General features: G+C 65.4%; 2 protein-coding genes across 6 annotated transcripts; one reads left to right on the top strand and one right to left on the bottom strand.

The window, feature by feature from the left end:
- Positions 1 to 3,306: 3,306 nt before the first annotated feature.
- Positions 3,307 to 9,397, bottom strand: SFXN3 (sideroflexin 3). 5 transcript variants are annotated; one of them, XM_055720749.1, is made up of 11 exons: positions 9,238 to 9,397; positions 7,543 to 7,709; positions 7,143 to 7,313; positions 6,914 to 7,012; positions 6,565 to 6,640; positions 6,024 to 6,109; positions 5,483 to 5,610; positions 5,308 to 5,357; positions 5,103 to 5,152; positions 4,587 to 4,634; positions 3,307 to 4,284 (listed from the first exon to the last, which is right to left on the bottom strand). In XM_055720749.1, exons 2-11 carry the CDS (start codon positions 7,704 to 7,706, stop codon positions 4,188 to 4,190), a joined length of 969 nt encoding a protein of 322 aa, XP_055576724.1. In that variant the 5' UTR covers positions 7,707 to 7,709; positions 9,238 to 9,397; the 3' UTR covers positions 3,307 to 4,187. The 5 variants fall into 5 exon arrangements, with proteins under 5 accessions (XP_055576724.1, XP_055576723.1, XP_055576725.1 ...); XM_055720748.1 differs by lacking the exon at positions 9,238 to 9,397 and adding an exon at positions 8,484 to 9,101; XM_055720750.1 differs by lacking the exon at positions 9,238 to 9,397 and adding an exon at positions 8,536 to 9,101.
- A 217-nt stretch (positions 9,398 to 9,614) lies between these two features.
- On the top strand, positions 9,615 to 17,718 carry PDZD7 (PDZ domain containing 7). The gene is given in 18 exon segments (XM_055720747.1): positions 9,615 to 9,752; positions 10,465 to 10,872; positions 11,058 to 11,198; positions 11,597 to 11,771; positions 12,120 to 12,296; positions 12,514 to 12,661; positions 12,887 to 12,947; positions 13,470 to 13,895; positions 14,395 to 14,598; positions 14,806 to 14,847; positions 15,030 to 15,187; positions 15,378 to 15,469; positions 15,616 to 15,707; positions 15,802 to 15,873; positions 16,379 to 16,410; positions 16,412 to 16,874; positions 17,194 to 17,294; positions 17,426 to 17,718. Coding segments are annotated over 17 exon segments (2,727 nt in total). The 5' UTR covers positions 9,615 to 9,752; positions 10,465 to 10,679; the 3' UTR covers positions 17,576 to 17,718.
- The last annotated feature ends 68 nt before the right edge of the window (positions 17,719 to 17,786 follow it).

The following is a 17,786-nucleotide window of genomic DNA, read 5'->3' as shown; positions in this document are numbered from 1 at the left end:
CTTGGAAGGTCCCACCCGTATCCTGGGGGTCTGTCACAGGGACAAGGAATGGGCAGCAGCCAGGTCCTTCCCACCTGCGTACCAGGCAGGACCCATGCTGGGACGCAGCCAGACTCAGGTTTCCCCAGGCTTTTCCAGACCAAATTCCTCCCAAGAACAAACGCACCAGCAAATTCTCGGGGAAGCGGTTGCAGCAGTGTGCAGAAGGGACGCTCAGCTGGCCCCGAGGAGCCATGGCCAGTGGCGAGGGATGCTCCGGTCCCCAGGCTGCCACGGTTTCCCCGGCCGGAGCCCCCTGAGCCCCTCCGGTAGGAGCCGTGGCTCGCAGAGCTGGATGCGGCTCGGCTTCTTCCCCGCAGGAATCCGTCCCTCCGCTTTCTCTGTTGTTTTTTTTTTCACCAGCCCCATTCAAAAGCAGGTCGCATAACCCGGGGCCAGGAACCAAACGGGCGGCGGGGGTGCGTTCCCGGGGACGCCCGTCCCCCCGCCCGTCCCCTCGGGTGACACAGCCGTGCCAACTTTGACACCTCGGGGCCAGGTCGGCGCGGTTCCCACCGCCCCGCCACATGCCAGGCTCCCCCCGCCCCGCTGACCCCCCGCACACGGGGGCACCTCCTGCAGGTCCCCGCCTGTCCCCCCGCACTGCCCGGGGCTGCCCCAGCACGGGTGCGGGCAGGCGCTGCGGGCAGCGGGGTCTCTGCTGCCACCTCCAGGGCACTGTTGGCCTCGTCCCCGTCCCCTTGCTGTGGCACCGACCCTGTACCTGGGACTCGCAGATCCTGGAGCAATGCATGGCCACCTCAGCGCCCCCCCATCTCCCTGCACCCCAGAACAACTACCCTCCCCCTCCAGCACACCCTGGGGGCTCCCACCGAAACGTAGTGTCCTGAGGGGCTTGGGGACCCTCCTGGGGTGCGGGAACCCTCTGCTCAGCCTGCCCTGTGTGCACGGGGCTGCATAGCGCCCCCGATTCGGGTGGGTGCTCCAGAAGGTGCTGCCAGCTCAGTGGCGCTTGCCCGCTGTCCCCTTTGCCACCCTCCAGCAGCATCAGCGGGGCTGGGACACAGCCAAGGAAGGTGACCCATCATCAGTACCCCCGGCACCCCCTCTCGCTGGGGATGGGCACTGGGGAGGGGGAGCCTGCCTCCCCCCCTCCCCCCCCCCCCCCCCCCGCAAGAGGCTGCCCATTTCCAGGCGTCATTAAAGAGCAATTAGCTGGAAATTAAGCTGAGAACAAGTATTGATTAGCTCATTAAGGCTGGGGGAGCCGGCTGTGGTGGTAGGAATTGCTGCTGCTTGCCCTCATTACGGGCAAGGTTAAAGCTTGTGGTCGGGCAGCTCATTAAAAATGCCAGGGACCAATCAATGTCCCCAGCCCAGCACACCCAGCACCTCTGAGGGCACCCAGTTGCTGCCTTTTGGGGACTGGCCTGTGACCTCTGGGATGAGCGAGCTCAGGAAGGGACCGAGCATCCTTGCTACCCTCTATCTACTGCTGCGTCCTGGGCTCCCCCGCAGAGGCAACAGTGTTCCCTTTGGGTTGTCAGTCCCCCAAAACTCACCAGCCAGTAGGTCATCTTTTTTTCCCCCCAACCAAGGGATCCATGGGGACAGGTCCTCCCTAGCCCAGCAAAGTGACAAAGCCAGTGAGCTCGCCGCAATGCTGCTAGCTCTGGGAGAGGACAGCCAGCATGGCTGGTTTGCAGGGCAGCATCCCAGACCTGCTCCCCACCCAAGCCAAGTTTGCCAGGTCTCAGCCTAGCAGTGCCAGCTTGTGCAGGTGGGGGACAGACCAAAGGGGATCTCAGGGATGGGATGAAAACAGTTGGGGACACAGGGATGGGTGAAAGACACCCAGTGGCTCTGTGTGGCTGAGTGCTGCTGTGCCACTCTGCCCTGCACCCCAGCCCCACAGCTCTGAGGGCTCTTGGGGTGAGCCCAGACCCTGCCTGCCCATCCAGCCTGACCCAGCCACCCCAAGCCCCTGCATCTCCAGTTCCCCTGTCCCCTTCAGTGTCTCTCTCATCCCCACCTCTGCTTCTCACAGCCACCAGCAGCTCAGGGCCACCTCCCAGCCGGTGCATGCCTGGGGAATGTCCCCATACAGGCTTGTGGTGCAGGGCCTGGGGGTGGGGGTTGGGGGTGTGCAGGTGTCATTATTATTTTTGTTTTCTTTGCACTGCCCTGGAAATATATTGTATTCTCAGCTAATCCCGTTCAATTACATCACAATAAAACACATAATAAAAACGTAATTCATTTTTCCCGAGCGCTCCATCTCCCTGTGTCTTGGCAAGCTATTAAAAATTTGTCTTCATTTTTCTGGCAAGAGCCTTGTACCTTTTCATCTTTAATTTATGAGAGCAGAATAGCTACTGACAAGCCCTTATTGCACGGCAAGGGGCTGCATTATTTATAAGCCGCCAATGGCTGGCTCAGGGGAGATATTTGCAATATGCTGGGGCCAGCAGGAGGAGGGGGACAGATCTCCGACATGCCTGTCCCAGTTACACCCCTCCACCCTGGGTGGGTGCTGGGTGCAGGTGTCCTGCTGGCTGTCCCTGCTGGGGGGAGCACCCCCAGCCAAGCCTCTGCCAGCCCCTGCCCACCAGGGAAGCCACAGGGTGGCTCTGGGCTGCCTGGCCCTTATCTCACCAGCTGCCATTTCTGCCCATCTTGGGCTTCGCAGTGACTCTCACTCCTCTGTTCTTTGGTGCAGGGGCTCTGCAGAGCACCGTTGCCTCCATCCCTCCTCTCCCTGCATGGACGTTGATTGCTGCTCCTGACTGCTCTGGCCAGACAGAAAGCTGAGGGGGAGGCAGCTGCTGCCCGCAGGTTTGCCAGGGTCCCCAACAGCAGAGATGTTGTGATAGATCCCATGTATAGAAAGCGGGATAAAAATAGCTTCACTGGAGAGGCAGGCGCAGGCTCGGGGCTGGGATTGAAGCAGAGCATCCTGTGAACGGGCTGCAAGAGGGGGTGGGAGCGTGGGCAGAGCCAGGGGGACACTCTGGCCTCTCCAAACCACCAGTATCCAGGGCAGCAGCTTAGCAGAGCCCCTCTGCACAGCAGCGAGGTGCAAAGCTGACTGTGCTAAAAAAAGCCCTCCTGACAGCTGGATGAGCTTAACCGCACGCCAAGCCAGCAGGAGCTGCTGCAAAGGGAGCAGGCTGGAAAACGGGGAGCAGAGGCCAGCTCTGGGGGGCACAGGGGCACCCTGGCAGCTGATCTGCCCCTCCCTCCCACTCCCATCCTCACCCCAACGGCAGTCCCTTTCCACCGTATACCAATTAGCAAGCAACACGCTTCTCTTTGCTTTTTGTTTTCTATAAACAATCTGCCTTTATTATTTGGTATATATAGGTACATTATATGTATATAAAAAATAACTAGAGGAAACCACAGTGCACTTAAAGCTATTTGAGAAGGTCCACCTGAAAGCAAGAACTCCAGGAAGGGGTAGTGACCCCTCAGGGGGAGCCCAGCCTGCACAGAGATGGCGTTAACATGAGAAGAAAAAGGGGCACTCTCTACTGGGATTAAAATGTGCCATTTGCTTTGGGGATGGAAGAAGCAGAAAGCCAGATTAAATCCCCAGAGCAGCCCAGAGGAGAGCAGAGGGTGAGCTGAGAGCACAAGCCTGGGCTGGGAGGGCCCCCCTGGTTTTGAGCCACCATGTGCACTTGAAATCACTCACACACAGACAGCTATTTTGGGTATGGGGAGCTCTCTCTGAGAGCTGCTCTGCCATCCCCAGGCACCAGCTGCTGAACCGCTGGGGAACACAGGGTGCCTGCAGAGGGTTCAACTCTCAGTCGCCATGATTGCCTGCTGCCTCCTAAAGCTGGGGAGCACCATTTCCTTCTCCACCCCACACCTCCGCTCGCAGGGTCCCTGGTGCTGCTGCTAGTGCTTCCCTGTGCACTGCACACAGCTATGGGCACACACAGGGTGAGCCAGCCAAGCAGGTCCCCAGAGCCGGGCTGAGCCCAGGTGTGGGGATGGGGTTCAGCGCAGCGTGGTGCTGCGTGGCTGCAGGCATCCCGGGAAGCAGCACAGAGCACCTGGGACCTACGGACAAGAGATGGCCAAGGGAAAGAGGTGGCAGCCCTGAAGGGATTCGAGGGGTGAAGCTCAGCAATGTGTTGGCTCTGCAGCACGCATCTCGGCTACCCCGGGACCCCTGTTCAGAGCCCTTTGTTGAAGTAGACGGTCTCCAGCCGTGGGTCTTTCTCCCGGATCCGAGCTTGGACTTCAGGCTCCAGGCGGCTCACGGCCATCGAGCTGCCATGGGGACATGGATACAGAGGATGGAGGGGGAATATCCACCAGTGGCCTCAGGCTGGGAAACCACCTGCTGCACCCCACAGGGACGTTGTCCCCATGGCCCAGTGCAGACCTTTGGGTCTGCATCACTGCCCGTGCACGGGGACATGTGTGTGCACAGAGCTTCAAGCCTCCAGCTGCTCAAAGAGCGAAAGCATCTCTTGGGAGTCAGGGAGCACAAGGAGCCTACAGACCCCCTGCCTGCACCCCGTGCCCTACCCCATGGGAGCCACACATGCAGGCAAGGTGCCCGTCCTTACCTTTTCTGTGGGAAGAGTGCGCAGCACAGCGGGGTCGCAAACACCAAACTGCCAGGGAAAGACATGGAGAGAAGCAGGGCTGCATCCATCACCTGCTCCCGCCCGTGGCCTGATCCCCAAGCAACAATGAGACAGCCCAGAGCTATGCTGGGTGCTCAGCCAGGAAAGGGGTAAGGAATGCCCTCTCCAAGCTCCGCAGACCCTACATCCGGCTCCTGAAGTGGGGCAAAGCCTGTCCCCATCAGTGTTGGGGAACAGCAATGCTGAGCAGGAGCCCATGGCAAGCTTGAGAGACATAAGATAGAGCAAAATAGCTCCCAGTCCCAGGATGTCTTATCCCATACCTGGTGCCTGTGGTGGGGCCACCAGCCTGGCCAGGCTCTGGCATCCCCTCAAGAAGCTCTGGGCTGGCCCTCACCTCCCTCCCCTGCCAAGCAGACCCCCCAGTAGCACTTCCCCCCATTCCCAGGCTCGGTCCGTTCCTGGGGTGATGCCCACCAGTGGAGGGTGACTTACCAGAGTCCCACCAGGCCAACCTGCAGGGGAGCATTCAGGTACGGGTACCGCTGCCGGGGACAGGGAGATGCTGCGTGTCAGTGGGGCAGACGGGGTGCGAAGGTGGCTGTTCCCTCATGGAGTACCAGCCCCGAGGGGTGCCAGAACTGTGACAAGTTACGGGGATGCACCCCTGCCCACCCTCCTGTCCCAAGACCACCAGTACCTTCAGGAAAGCTCTCTTCTCCAGCATGTTCATGATCATCGGGGGGATGGCTGCGGCAGAGGGGAAGGAGATGAGCACCCAGTGTTCACAGCCCCCTGCCAGCCTTGAGACCCCGTCCCATGCTGCCAGGGACTGGCTGCAGCCCCCAGACACAGGTGGAAGAGGGGACACTCACCCATGGCTGGGGCTGCCATGCCAATGCGGGACACCACCACCTGGAAAATGGCCTTCTGGGCTGCAGCCGTGGACTCGCCCAGGCGGTTCCCATTTTCATCCGTGACAGGGATCCCCAGCTTGAGCTCTCTGCAGGGAGAGCAGGGGTGAGGGGGATCCAAGGTATACGGGTGGGGGGATCAAGGGACAGGGCAGGAACACAGCACAGGGGCACAGCTCCAAGGGAGCTTGGCATCCTCGTGTATCCCCCACCCACTGCTTGCATAATAAGTCGGGGGGGTCACAGCTAGACCGACATTCTCACTTGAGGGGTCCTCCACAGGGCTGGATGGGGATGGGGAGTTCACAGCCAGCTTAACCGATAACCCCTTGGGATGCAACTGGGTGCTTGTACCCTCAAAGCAACCCCCCAGGGTAAGGGATGCCAGCAGGGCCAGGGCAGAAGTCCCCTGCAAGCCCAGGGCACTGCTCCCCACATCCCCACCAGTGCCCGGTGAACCCTGATGTGAGCCCCAGCACCCCAGCCCAGCCCAGGGGCTCACCTCTGCCTCATCAGCGGGATGTTGATGCAGTTGGCAGCAGCCACAGCTGCAAAAGGTACGTACCGGCCAACGATAGCTGGCAAGTGCTGGGGGGGGGGCAAGCAGGAAGCACGTCATGCAGAGGGTCTGGGGGCAGAGCTGGCTGTCCCTGGGTCTGCCACCGTCCCCCTGCAAGACCTCGGGGTGTCCCAGCCCCACTGGGGAAACCATTCCCTCCTCCCCTGCAACTCCCAGCTGCTGAAAGCCCAGGAGGTTCAGGGGGTCCCACATCCCCTTCCAGCCCTGGGGGGAGGCTGATGGGTAAAAGAAGCCTGGAGACATGCAGCAGGGGATGGAGCAGGGCTGGAGGGACAGGTCACCTCCAGAGCTGTCACGGGGGAGAGGGGCTGCCTTGTGTGGGTGTCCCCAGGAAGCCCCTTTCCTCCATTTTCTCCCCTGCCCCAGGTGATGGGGTGAATCCCCTGCTCAGCTCAGAGCTCCAGGGAGACCCCCCAGGGAGGGTCCAGGTGCCCTGGCCAGTGATGGCCAAGGGCCACCTTACCTTGGTAAGAGATTTGAGCCCCAGCGCTGTGACAACTGCTCCTGTGGTCGCACTCACATAGGCTGTCCCCAGCTGGCTGCCAAAGCAGGAGATGACACTGATAAGCCAGGATCCCCCATCCCACCCCCAGCCTCCACATGAGGGGACAGTATGCCCTCCAATAGCACCAGGGCACCTGGGTTCCTCTCCCAGCTCTACCACCAACCCTGACGGCCCCACTGCTGTCCATCTCTGGCAGCACCAGGTCCCCATCATCCCATCTCACAGCCCCGCACTATTCAAGAAGCTATTCAAGGCACCCCCTCAGCATTTTGGGGTGCCCCGAGGACCTGGTCAGAGGGGTGCTTACCTAGGAGTGATGGGTGCATCCCCGCTGCGGTTGGTGTAGTTGACAATGGCATTGAAGGACTGGTTGACCCATTGCCAGAACAGCACGGCCGGCGTGGTCCTACCAAAGAAAGGAGGGTGCTGGTGGGACTGGGGGATGCCAACTGGTGCTCCTACAGCACCAGCGCACTGTGGGGTTCCCCCAGCCCTGGGGCACCCTCCTGGCCCTGGGGTGAGAAGGGGACAGGTACCTGTAGAAGGTCAACATGCAACCGGTGATGGTCATGTTCATGGGGACCTGGGCAGACATGCGCCCCACCAGGAGCATCTTCTCGCCCGTGTCAGGGTGGAAAGCTGAGTCGTAGATGTACTTCGCCCGCCACAGCTGGTCCTCCGTAAGCCCCGGGGGTACCGTGCCCGCTCTGGCAGGTAAAAGTAGCACCCGTTGGGAGACCCTCTGCCCGCACCCATGTCCTGTCTGGTCCCCCAACCTACGTGGGGACCAGCCAGGCAATCTGGGGGGCTGGCTTTGGCGAGGGGGGCCAGCACCGCTCCTGCTCCCACCCATGGGGATGGCTCCGAGGCTGTATTCTGCCTGGGATGGGCGCTGGGGTATGCCCTCCCCCCCCCAACCCCCCCCCCCCCGGGTACCTGTACTCCTCCACCACCCGGCGGGCCTCCTCCAGCGTGGCCCCCGAGAGCAGCAGGTTTCGGGGGTCGGTCACCATGAAGAAGTGCTTGGCCCGGCCCTGGAAAGTGCTCTGGTCCCAGCGGGGCTCCCGGATGTTGATGGTAGCCGGCAGGGAGGGCGGCATCTCCTGGGGAGGGGGGGTGGCTACGTGGGATGCGGTGGGATGCAGTGCCCGCGTGTGCATCCCATCCCTGCTGATCCCCAGCCTGGGGGGACACGGAGGGGGGACGGGACACGGGGGGGACAACGACGACACACGGGGAGCCCGATTGCAGCGGATCTGTGTGCGGCCTCCCAAGCCCCCCCAGCAGGTGGGGCAGCTGGTGGGTGGGTGACCCCACCACCGCACCCCTCCTCACCCTGCAGTCAGGCAGTGGGGAGCCCCCCACCCCATTTACGCCAGCACCGGGACAGTTACGGACCCCGACCCCAGCACAGCACCTGGCCACTGGGGGGAGGGGGGGGGGCGGGGACCGCCACCTCGGGGGTACGGCTGCTGCCAGTCCCCGGGCGGGGCGAGGAAGGGCGAGCGGAGGCGGAATGCCCCTCCCGGCAAGGACCGGAACGCGCCCCACCTTCCGCGCGAAGCGGGGCTCTGCGCCCCGCGCCCCCCCCCCCCCCCCCCCCGGCGCCCCCGCACTCACAGCTCCCCGGGCCGCGCCCGCGCCACCGCCCCGCTGCCGCCCGGCGCGCTGACGTGCGGCCTCGTCACGGGGGGGCGGCCCCGCGGCGGGGGGAACCGGGCGGCGCCGCGCGGGGGGCGGCGGGGACACGCGGGACCGGGCCGACGGCGGGGGGCGGTACGTGCCGAGCTGCACGCGGCGTCTGCGCCCACCCCCCTCCCCCCTCGATTGCGCGCGTGGCTGCGCGGGAGTACTCGCGCGTGGGCGCGCGTGCTCACGTGGGTGTGCCCGTGTGCGCTCACGTGGGTGCGCGCGTGCGCGCTCACGTGCGGGTCTGTCTCCGCTTGCGCGCGCTCACGTCGGCTTCCGCTCACTCGGGTGCCCGCGTGTGTTTTCACGTGGCCGTCCACGTGCGGGCTCCGGCGCGCGGCCGGGCCCACCCGGGCGGCCGCGCCGCCGCCGCGTGCATCCGCGGGCTCGCGCGGGTTTTGATGCCGGCGCCAGGCGCCGCGCGCTTGTAACGTCGCGCCCCCACGTGCCGCGTCGGCGTCCGCGCGTGGCGGGGCAGCGGCGAGCGCGCGCGTGCCGGGCAGCGCCTCCTCCGCAGCGGCGGGCGGCTGCTCGTGCGCGGCTGCGCCCGCCCGGGGGTGCGCGCAGCGGGGCGGCGTACACGCGTGTGCGCCCGTGCGCGCGCAGCGGCGCTCCGTGGCTGCGCGTGAGTGTGCGCACAGGCGGCGCGGCCCGGCTTGCACGCGTGCGCGTGCGCAGGGGCACGGACACGCATGCCGTGGAGGTGCGAGTGCATGGGGTGTATGTGCTTGTGGGTGCGTGTCCCCACGCCCGTCGGGCCCCCCCCCGCCCCTACCCCAGGCGCTCCCCCCCCACCCGGTGTCGCGGTTCCCCGCGGGGGCTGCGCCGGGGCGTCGCGCGGACCCTGGCCCCGTGGGAGTGGGGGGACCCCCCCACCCCCGGTCAGCGCTTCCGCCGCCCGGCGGCAGCCCCCCCGCAGCCCCCCCGGCCGCCGCGCATCACCTGAAACCGCCGCGGTGTCGGGTTCGCGGTGGCGGCGCCGGGCCCCGCCGGGGGGTCACGGCCAGCCTGGGGTGGAAGCGACGCCCCCCCGGGGCGGGGGGCACGGGGGGACGCCGGCTCGCCTCACCGGCGTGAGCGGGGGAACACGACACGCCCCCTCCCTTGGCCGTGCCTCAGTTTCCCCCGTGTGCCCCCGGGATGCTGCGCGCGAAGGGAGGGGTTCGGTGGGGCACCGCTGCCCTCGCCCCACGCAGCCCCGCGGGGGGACGCGCCCCCCCGGGCCCCGCCACGCCGTGTCCGTGGGGACAGACACACGCAGGGCTCCCCCCCACCAGCCGCGGGGCCAGCCCTGGCCGCTCTTGATTGACAGCTCCCGCGCCCGATGGCCGCGCCGGTCCCGCAGGGGCAGCCAATCCCCGCGGGCGGGGGGGCGGGAGGCGGCTCTGCTCCCCCCGGCCTCTCCATCCCCCCCGCGCTGCCAGGTGTCTCTTTCGCAGGTGGCACCATGGGGACAGGTGAGGAGGGCACGGGGCGGGGGCGGGGGGAGACGGCGGTAGTGGGGGGTCCCCGGCGCCCCCTCGGGGAGCGGGCAGCGCTGGCTGGTGCTGAGGGGGCAGCGGGGGGGGGCGCCGCGGGGGGCTGCCAGGCGTCGGGGACACCGACGTGTCCCTCTGGCACGGGTCATCACTTATTTATTGAGGTCAGGCTGGGGCGAGCGGGGAAGGAAGTGGGGCGGGGGGCGGGGGGGTGCGCGTGGGCGTGGTGGCGTTTGACCCACGCCTGGAAAATCCCCGCGGGAACTACCCCGGGGGGCCACGGGGCCGCCCCTTGCCCCACGGCAACTCTCGGCGGTGTAAATCCGGAGGGGCGCCGGGCGGGATGGGGAGCGGCTCTCCCTCCTCTTCTGCTGCAAAGCCTCCCCAGGGAGGGGCCGGGGGGATCACATCCTGCTCCCCGGTGTAAAGCTGAGGTCCCCGCACCCCCTCTCCAGAGCCTTTCCAGACTTACGCTGCCAGGCAGAGCCCCTGTGCACCCCCTATTCCGGATTTACGCTGCCAGGAAAAGCCCCTTTTCACCCTGGCATCCTTGCCCCAGGGCAGAGCGGGCTGTGCCCATGGCCCCCTTGGTGGTCCCCAGGGGTCCTGCAGCAGTTTGGCCCCCGGGGTGCTATAGGGCAGGAGGGTACAGGGCTGGAGAGGGCGTCATGCAGCTCCTTGTCCCCCTCAGGCCCTGCCGCTGCGCCCGGGACCCATCCTGCCAGCACCAAGCACCCACACCAGCTGGCTCCAGCATCGTGCTGCTAAGAGGGAGCAGTGCCCGAGCCCGGGCATGTGCTGCTGGACTATGCCATGTCCCCTCCTGGCCGGCGGGCAGCCCCGGCCCCGTGAGGACGCAGCCAGCTCCGAGCCGGACACCCGGACGCCGGGGTGCCCAGCGCCGCCATGGCCCAGAGCTGGGACATGGCATACTCGGGGATGACGGCAGGCAGCTGGTCGCGGAGCTCCAGCAGCGAGGCCAGCCTGGCTCCCCACTGCCTCCTCAGCAAGCAGAGCCGCCTGCTCAACGGGGCCGCCCGGGGCAGCCGAGCCCCGTCCCCCATGGGCCGCGTCATCCTCATCAACACTCCCATCGAAGGTGAGTGGGGTGTCCCAGCCCTCTGCCCACCGCGTGGCCGGGGGGCTGGATGCCTGGGTTCCCTGGGTCTGGGGGCAGGGAGAGCTGTCCTGGGACTGGGGACATCCCCGGCAAGAGACACCCTCCCTGCCGTTGCTTGCACCCAGCCTGGGTGACATGTTGCATGTTGCATCCCATCCCCACAGCTAGCAGCAATGAGAGCGACATCATCAACGCCATCACAGTGGAGAAGAGCATGGACGGCAAGCTGGGCTTCAGTGTCCGCGGTGGCTCTGAGCATGGGCTGGGCATCTTTGTCAGCAAAGTGGAGGAGGGCAGCGCTGCTGGTAAGTGGGGGCAGGGTGAGGGACACCGGTGGGGACAGGCAGATACCAGCAAGACCCTCTTGGGGAGCTCCCAGTGACACAGTGCTGCAGCGATGATGCCACCCTTCGCTCCCTGCTGCCTCTGGCTGTGTGGGGTTTTCAGGCTTCCCACAGAGAAGGGCAGGGGACAGGAGTGGGCAGCCCCATGTTGATGGATCTGAGCTCCATCCCCAAGCCACAGCAAGGTGACAAGCTCCCCATACCTGCCATGGCTTCAGTGTGATTACCAGGCATCCTCAACTCTGTTCCCATGGGGTTTGGATCAGGTTGGGGATACAATTAGGGAGGGGATGTCAAACAAGGGCAAACAAGGAGACATGCCAGGTGAGGTGCCCAGCTGAGCCATCTGTCCCATGCAGAACAGGCTGGGCTGTGTGTTGGTGACAAGATCACGGAGGTGAACAGTGTGAGCCTGGAGAACATCACCATGAGCAGTGCTGTCAAGGTCCTCACTGGCAACAACCGCCTCCGCATGGTGGTCCGGCGGATGGGCCGTGTGCCAGGCATCAAGTTCTCCAAGGAGAAGACAGCATGGTGAGCAGGGCAAACCCCATGCCTGCACCCCAAAGTCTAACGCCATGGAGGGCGTGGTGGGGAGGCTCCGTGGGGGATGCTGGGGGACAGGAAGGATCCCAAAGCTGGGGGACACCCAGGGTGGTGGTCATCAGAGGCCTCTGACAAAGGTGGGGAGAGCCCAGAGTGGGGCACAGGGTAGGATAGGAAGGTCTGGAGCAGGCAGAGTGGGTGCAAGCCCCGTCCTCAACACCCCCCATCCCCATCACTCTCTGCCACTGGGTGACTGGGTGACACCAATGGCCTCATCCTGCTGGAGGGTGAGAGCCGGACTCCCGAGCCCCCCCCAGCACTGTGCCCATGCTCCAGGGTGGACGTGGTGAACAGGCGCCTGGTGGTGGAGAAAAGCGGCTCAACACCATCAGAGAGTGGCTCCGAGGATGGACTGCGGCGCATCGTCCACCTCTACACCACCTCCGACGACTACTGCCTGGGCTTCAACATCCGCGGCGGCAGGGAGTTCGGCCTCGGCATCTACGTCTCCAAGTACGACTGCGCCAGGGGGCACAAGGGGCACGTGGCACCCCGATCCCTGCGGTGCCCGTGCTGGGGCTTGGCAAACCCTCCCTGGTTGAGCCTCCCACCCTCATCGTGGGCATCACCACTGTGGGTGCTGGGGCACGGAGCTGCCTGGGCGGAGGTGTGGGGTAGGAGCAGGGCTTCGGGAAGGGTCTGGCCCCATCCTGCCCCTCTGCTGCCCTAGGGTGGACCCCGGGGGCCTGGCAGAGCAGAACGGCATTCGGGTGGGAGACCAAGTCCTTGCAGCCAACGGAGTCAAGTTTGAAGACATAAGCCATAGCAAGGCAGTGGAGGTGCTCAAGGGACAGACCCACATCATGCTGACCATTAAGGTACCCGCGTCCAGCCCCACAGGACTCCCAGGCAAGGAGGGGTGTCAATGTGTCCCCACACTGGCGCTGCCCCAGCTCAGCCCGGCGCCCGTGGGGCTGGTGTGGCTGCCGGCTGGTTGGGTTTCAGGCGGGTGGCGAGCGGGGGCGATGCATTATTCATGGCTGGCACCGGATCGGGTTCGGCTGCCATGCACTGACCCCCTCATCCTCTCCCTCTGTGCCTAGGAGACGGGCCGGTTCCCTGCCTACAAGGAGATGGTGGCCGAGTACTGCTGGCTCAGTCGCTGTAAGGGCAGTGCCATGCGGGTACTGGCAGGGACACGGCTGGGGTGTGGGGGGGCTGGGACCCCCATGCAAGCGGCATCTGGTCACCATGGGGAGGGAGAAGCTCTACATGCTATGGAGTCCCGTGGCCTTGGAGGGTGCATGAAGCTCCCGGTGTCATGATTAGCACCTGCAGTCCTCGTGGGCTTGCAGGGTCTCACCTGACCCCCATCCTTGGAGGAGACATGAAGAGCCCCGTGCCATGGCCAGCAGTGCTGTGATCTTGCAGGGTCCTACCTGTCCTCATCCTTGGGAGTGGACATGAAGATCCCTATGCAATGGCCATTAGCCCACTGGTCCCCATGACCCTGTGGGACCCCACATGTCCCTTGTAGGGGATGCAGATCTTCCCCTGTGACCACCAGCAGGCCTGCAGTCCCTGTGGCTCTGTGGGTCCCCTTGATGTCCCTTGTCCTCAGGGGTGATGTGGAGCTCCCTGTGGCCCCACGGTATGTCACCCCAAGTCCCTGCTGTGCCTTTGCAGTGACCAACGGGCAGTTACAGCAGCTGTCTCAGGCCTCAGAGACCAGCTCCTCCATCTCCTCCTACTCTTCGGGGCCAGTGCCGGGGGCAGTGAACGGGCTGGGGATGGCCACCCCGGGGCCCCCTGCCCGCACCGTGGACGTGGCCATCTCCACAGAGGACGGGCCACGGCGGGGCTGGGTGCGGGAGCATGCTGAGCGGGCCATGCAGACTGAACCGGCTGCCGAGGGGCTGCCAGAGATGCGGCGCACGGTGCGGCCCCCTGAGCTGCTGCGGGACACGGCCATCCGGGGCCAGGGCGCCCACGAGCCCCCTGCCACCCACCCACGCCGGACCTTCACCCACTCGCCCAAGACAGCGCTGCTGCTGGCGCTGAGCCGGCCCCGGCAGCCCATCACGCGCTCCCAGAGCGACCTCACCGTCGCCGGTAGGCACCGGGACATGGCCCCACGTGTGGGACTTCCTCCTGGCCAGGGTCCCTCTCCAACCCTACACTCCCGGCCCTGGGGGTCCCATGGCTCAGCCCCTGCCCCATGTGGAGCCTGTGCCCTGCTCAATCGTCCTATAGCCCACAGATGCCCACACAAATACCTGGCTCACATGCTCCTGGGCATCCTGTAGCCAAGTTTCTGGCCCCTACCTTGGCACCCTATAGCCCCCAGACCATATGGACCCCTGGCCACCAACCCTGGGCATCCTCTAGCCCTCCATAGCCCCAGCCCTGTGTCCTTGGGGCTTTCTGGGCACTCCAAAGCCCAGCTCCATGATCCCTGGAGAGCCCTACACCACACAGCAGGACGCTCTTCCAGTCAGTGCCCCACAGTAGCCCCTCCAACGCCCCTCCCCTCCCAAGTTCCCTGCCCCCAAACATGATTTGGGGTGGTATCCCCTGGCCTTTCCACTCCAACCCCCTGCTCTGTCCCCAGAGGAGAAGCGGAAGAAGGAGAAGCCAGAGGGACAGGGGGCACGGGGAACCCCCCCGGGGCTGCACCGCTCCAAGACCCTTGTCAATCTCTTCTTCAAGGGGGGCCGTGCCACCACCCACAGCTGGGCCCCCCCCAGCCAGGAGCCCTCCGCCTCCGACCGCCGGGCACGCGCCAAGTCCCTGGGGCGCCCCGATGGGGACAGAGGTACTGGTGGGGGACAGGGCGGAGACGGACCCAATCTGGGACTTGTCCCCCCCTTCTGTGGGCACCATGGCCCTGTTGTGGCAGTCCTGGCATGGAGGGGGTGCATGGGGGGCGGGGGGTCCCCAGCCATGCAGTTTTGGCAATGGGCAGCGATGGGCCCAGCTTCCTTGGGCGCTCACCGCTCACCCCTCTCCATCTCCCTTGCAGTAGGTGCTGTGCAGAAGTTTGTCATCCGGAGCCTGAAGCGGGGTAACTGGGGTGCCTGTGTGCCCAGCGGGTGGGGGGGGTGGGGGCAGGCTCTGCATGCGCCTGGCTCCATGCTGCATGTGCCTGACTCTGGTGTGGAGCGATCTGTTGGGGTGGGGGGCTTTCTGGGGTGTCTGGGGCAGTCCCTGCCCCACTGGCCACCCCTTCTTGCTGTGCTCCTCCAGAGAAAAGCCGGCGTGCCAGCATCCTGGGTCCCATGGGCTTTGCCACCCTGCAGCCCAATGGCAGTGACCCCGAGGCCCGGCTCCCGCACATCCAGGACACCGCCACACGCCTCCTCAGCCCCGACGAGGTGACAGCTGTGCTCCGCCACTGCTCCCGGGTATGGCACTGCAGGCAGAGTGCAGCCAGGGCACAGGCAGAGCAGTGCTGGCACCCTGGGCTCATCCTTGGGCAGCTCCTGCATCCCGGGGGGTCACCGCAGTCAGCGCTACCTGCCCACATTAAGCTCTGGGAGCTAAACTGAGGCACGTGGAGGCACCCATCCACTGACACCCCTCCTGCACCCGCAGTACCTGCACGAGGGCAGCGTGGAGGATTTGGTGCGGCCACTGCTAGCTATCCTGGACCGGCCTGAGAAGGTCCTGCTGCTGCGAGATGTGAGGTGGGTGGTACTGGGGGTACCCCAGGGTATCCCGATACTGCCCAGCTGGGTGGAACGGACCCAGACCTTCACACATGCTCTCCAGCCCTGATCACACTCCATCCCAGAGGCTGCCACAACCTGTCCCCCTCCCTTTGCCCTGGCAGGAGCGTGGTGGCCCCCACAGACCTGGGCCGGTTTGACAGCATGGTGATGCCCCTGGAGCTGGAAGCCTTCGACGCCCTGAAAAGCCGCTCAGGTAGAGCCTGGCCTGCTGGGGACCTTGGCTGGGGGTGGTAGTGGGCAAGGTGGGTACAGCCCAGGGGGTAACTGGTGGCTCTCCCTGACTGCAGTGCACTCACCTGCCCTCCGCCCAGCCCACCATGACGTCCCCCCCAAGAGACACCTCATCACACCAGTGCCTGGTGAGTGCCACCCTATAGGGTCTGCCTGGTCACTGGGCTGCCCCATGGTGGGGGTACAGGGTGGAGGGGGTATGGGGGCAGTTTGGGGGAGGAGAAAGGGAGCTGGCATGTCTTGGTGCAGGGTGTCCCAGGGGAGAGGGCACCTGGCGCGCCTGGGTGCTGGGAGGTCCTGGAGTAGCAGGATCTGTGGATCCTGGGTGCCAGGGGTGTCTTGGGGAGGAGGACTGGGAGTCTGTGGTGAGAGCTGGGGTGCCTGAGGGTCTCTGAGTGTCAGAGGTGTGAGGGAGGGTGGCTGGGGTGTCTGAATGTCCCTGGAGGAAGAAGATCTGGGGCCTTTAGCACCAAGGGGGGTCCCAGGGCTTTGGGGTTCCCAGGGAATCTCTAGATAGTGGGGGTCCCAGACAGCTGGGTTGTGGGGTCCTGGGGGATCTGTGGGTGGTGGGGGTCCCATAGAGTGGGGTTGTGGGGGTTTCTGGGGGGGATCCCTGAGCCCCTCTTGTTGCAGACTATCGGGGAGGGTTCCTGCTGAAGCCGGTGGGGGGCCCCAGAGCCGGAGGAAGCTGGGGGGCTGCAGGCAAGCCCAGCCCGGCTGCGGGCCTCCCCCAGCCCCCGCCGGCTTCACCCCCGCACCTACACCCCACTCCCCGACGTGCCAGTGGATGCCTACGCCTGCACCAGCCACCCCCCACCTGCCGCTGGCCCCCGTCCCCCCAACTGGCTGCTGGCCGAGCCCCCGCCGGGTGAGGGGCACGGGCATTCGCGCAGTCCCCGGCCCACCTGGCACAGGGAGCCCCCCAGGACAGCGCCCGACAGAGGGGCTGAGGTGCTGGGGAGGCCCCGGCGGGCACGATCCCCCCTCGCACCTCTCTTTGGGGGGCCAGGGGGTGAGAGGGGGGCTGGGGCAGCCACCAATGGCCCTGGGGATGCTGGCGGGGAGGAAGAAGAGGAGGAGGAGTATCGGCTGCTCACCGTCACCCTCTCCAAGCTGAAGCACTCACTGGGTGGGTAGCACATGGGTGGTACCCCAGAGGTGGGGTGGGCACCCTCCTCCTGGCACCAGCATCACTGGGATGGGTTGCACCTCCTTGGCAAGGGGCATCCCATTTAAGGGGCAGGGAGCAAAACCCCAAGTGCTCCTCTGGAACTAGAAGGGAAGAGGACCTGCCCCTGCCCATGCCCCAGCCTGGCATGTCTGTGTAGGGCCTACCAAAACAGGGCAGGATGGAGGCATGGCTGCCCACGGGAGGGGGTGCTGTGTCTGGGCGCGAGTGCGGGGGTCTCAGCCTACGCAGGTCTGAGGGTCTCATGGCTCCCTCACAGGGATCAGCATCTCTGGCGGCATCGAGTCAAGAGCGCAGCCTGTTGTGAAGATCGAGAAGATCTTCCCTGGAGGAGCCGCCTTCCTCAGTGGCATCCTCAAGGTATGGGGACCCTGGGGAGTGAGCAGGCATCCAGACACCCCCATCCCACAGTGCCACTGGGTGCTGGCAGTCCCCTGGCACCTCAAAAGGAGCTGCACTTCACACCACTGCTTTCCCTTGGGGGGGGGCAGGCTGGGCAGGAACTGGTGTCAGTGGATGGTGAGAGCCTGCAGAACGTCACCCACCAGCGGGCTGTGGACATCATCCGCCAGGCCTACCGCAACAAAGCCAAGGAGCCCATGGAGCTGGTGGTGCGGGTGCCTGGAGCCCCCCAGGAGTGATGCTGTACCCCCTTGCTTCGAGGAGCCATCCCACGCGGCTCATTCCTGCACCGAGCTGTGGCCAGTCAGTACAGCCGGAGGATGCGAGAGCCAGACCTGCCCCACAGGCGCAGGGGAGCTGCCTGCAACAGGACCTGAGTAGGGGGCACCACCGGCAACATTGTCAAAGGACAAGCAGCCCCTGACCCTGCTCCGGACACATAGATGCAGC

The sequence above is a fragment of the Falco cherrug genome, chromosome 9 (genome assembly GCF_023634085.1).
Source record: "Falco cherrug isolate bFalChe1 chromosome 9, bFalChe1.pri, whole genome shotgun sequence".
Lineage (NCBI taxonomy): Eukaryota > Metazoa > Chordata > Aves > Falconiformes > Falconidae > Falco > Falco cherrug.
Note: the sequence above shows the minus strand (reverse complement) of the source record. Positions and strands in the feature narration are given on the sequence as shown.

Coding starts and splice junctions, on each gene's coding strand:
- SFXN3 (XM_055720749.1), bottom strand. CDS start 7,706: ATGCCGCCCTCCCTGCCGGCTACCATCAACATCCGGGAGCCCCGCTGG. Junction 7,314..7,542: donor CGGGTGGTGGAGGAGTACAG/GTACCCGGGGGG, acceptor TTTACCTGCCAG/AGCGGGCACGGTACCCCCGG. Junction 6,110..6,564: donor GGCTCAAATCTCTTACCAAG/GTAAGGTGGCCC, acceptor CCCCCCCCCCAG/CACTTGCCAGCTATCGTTGG.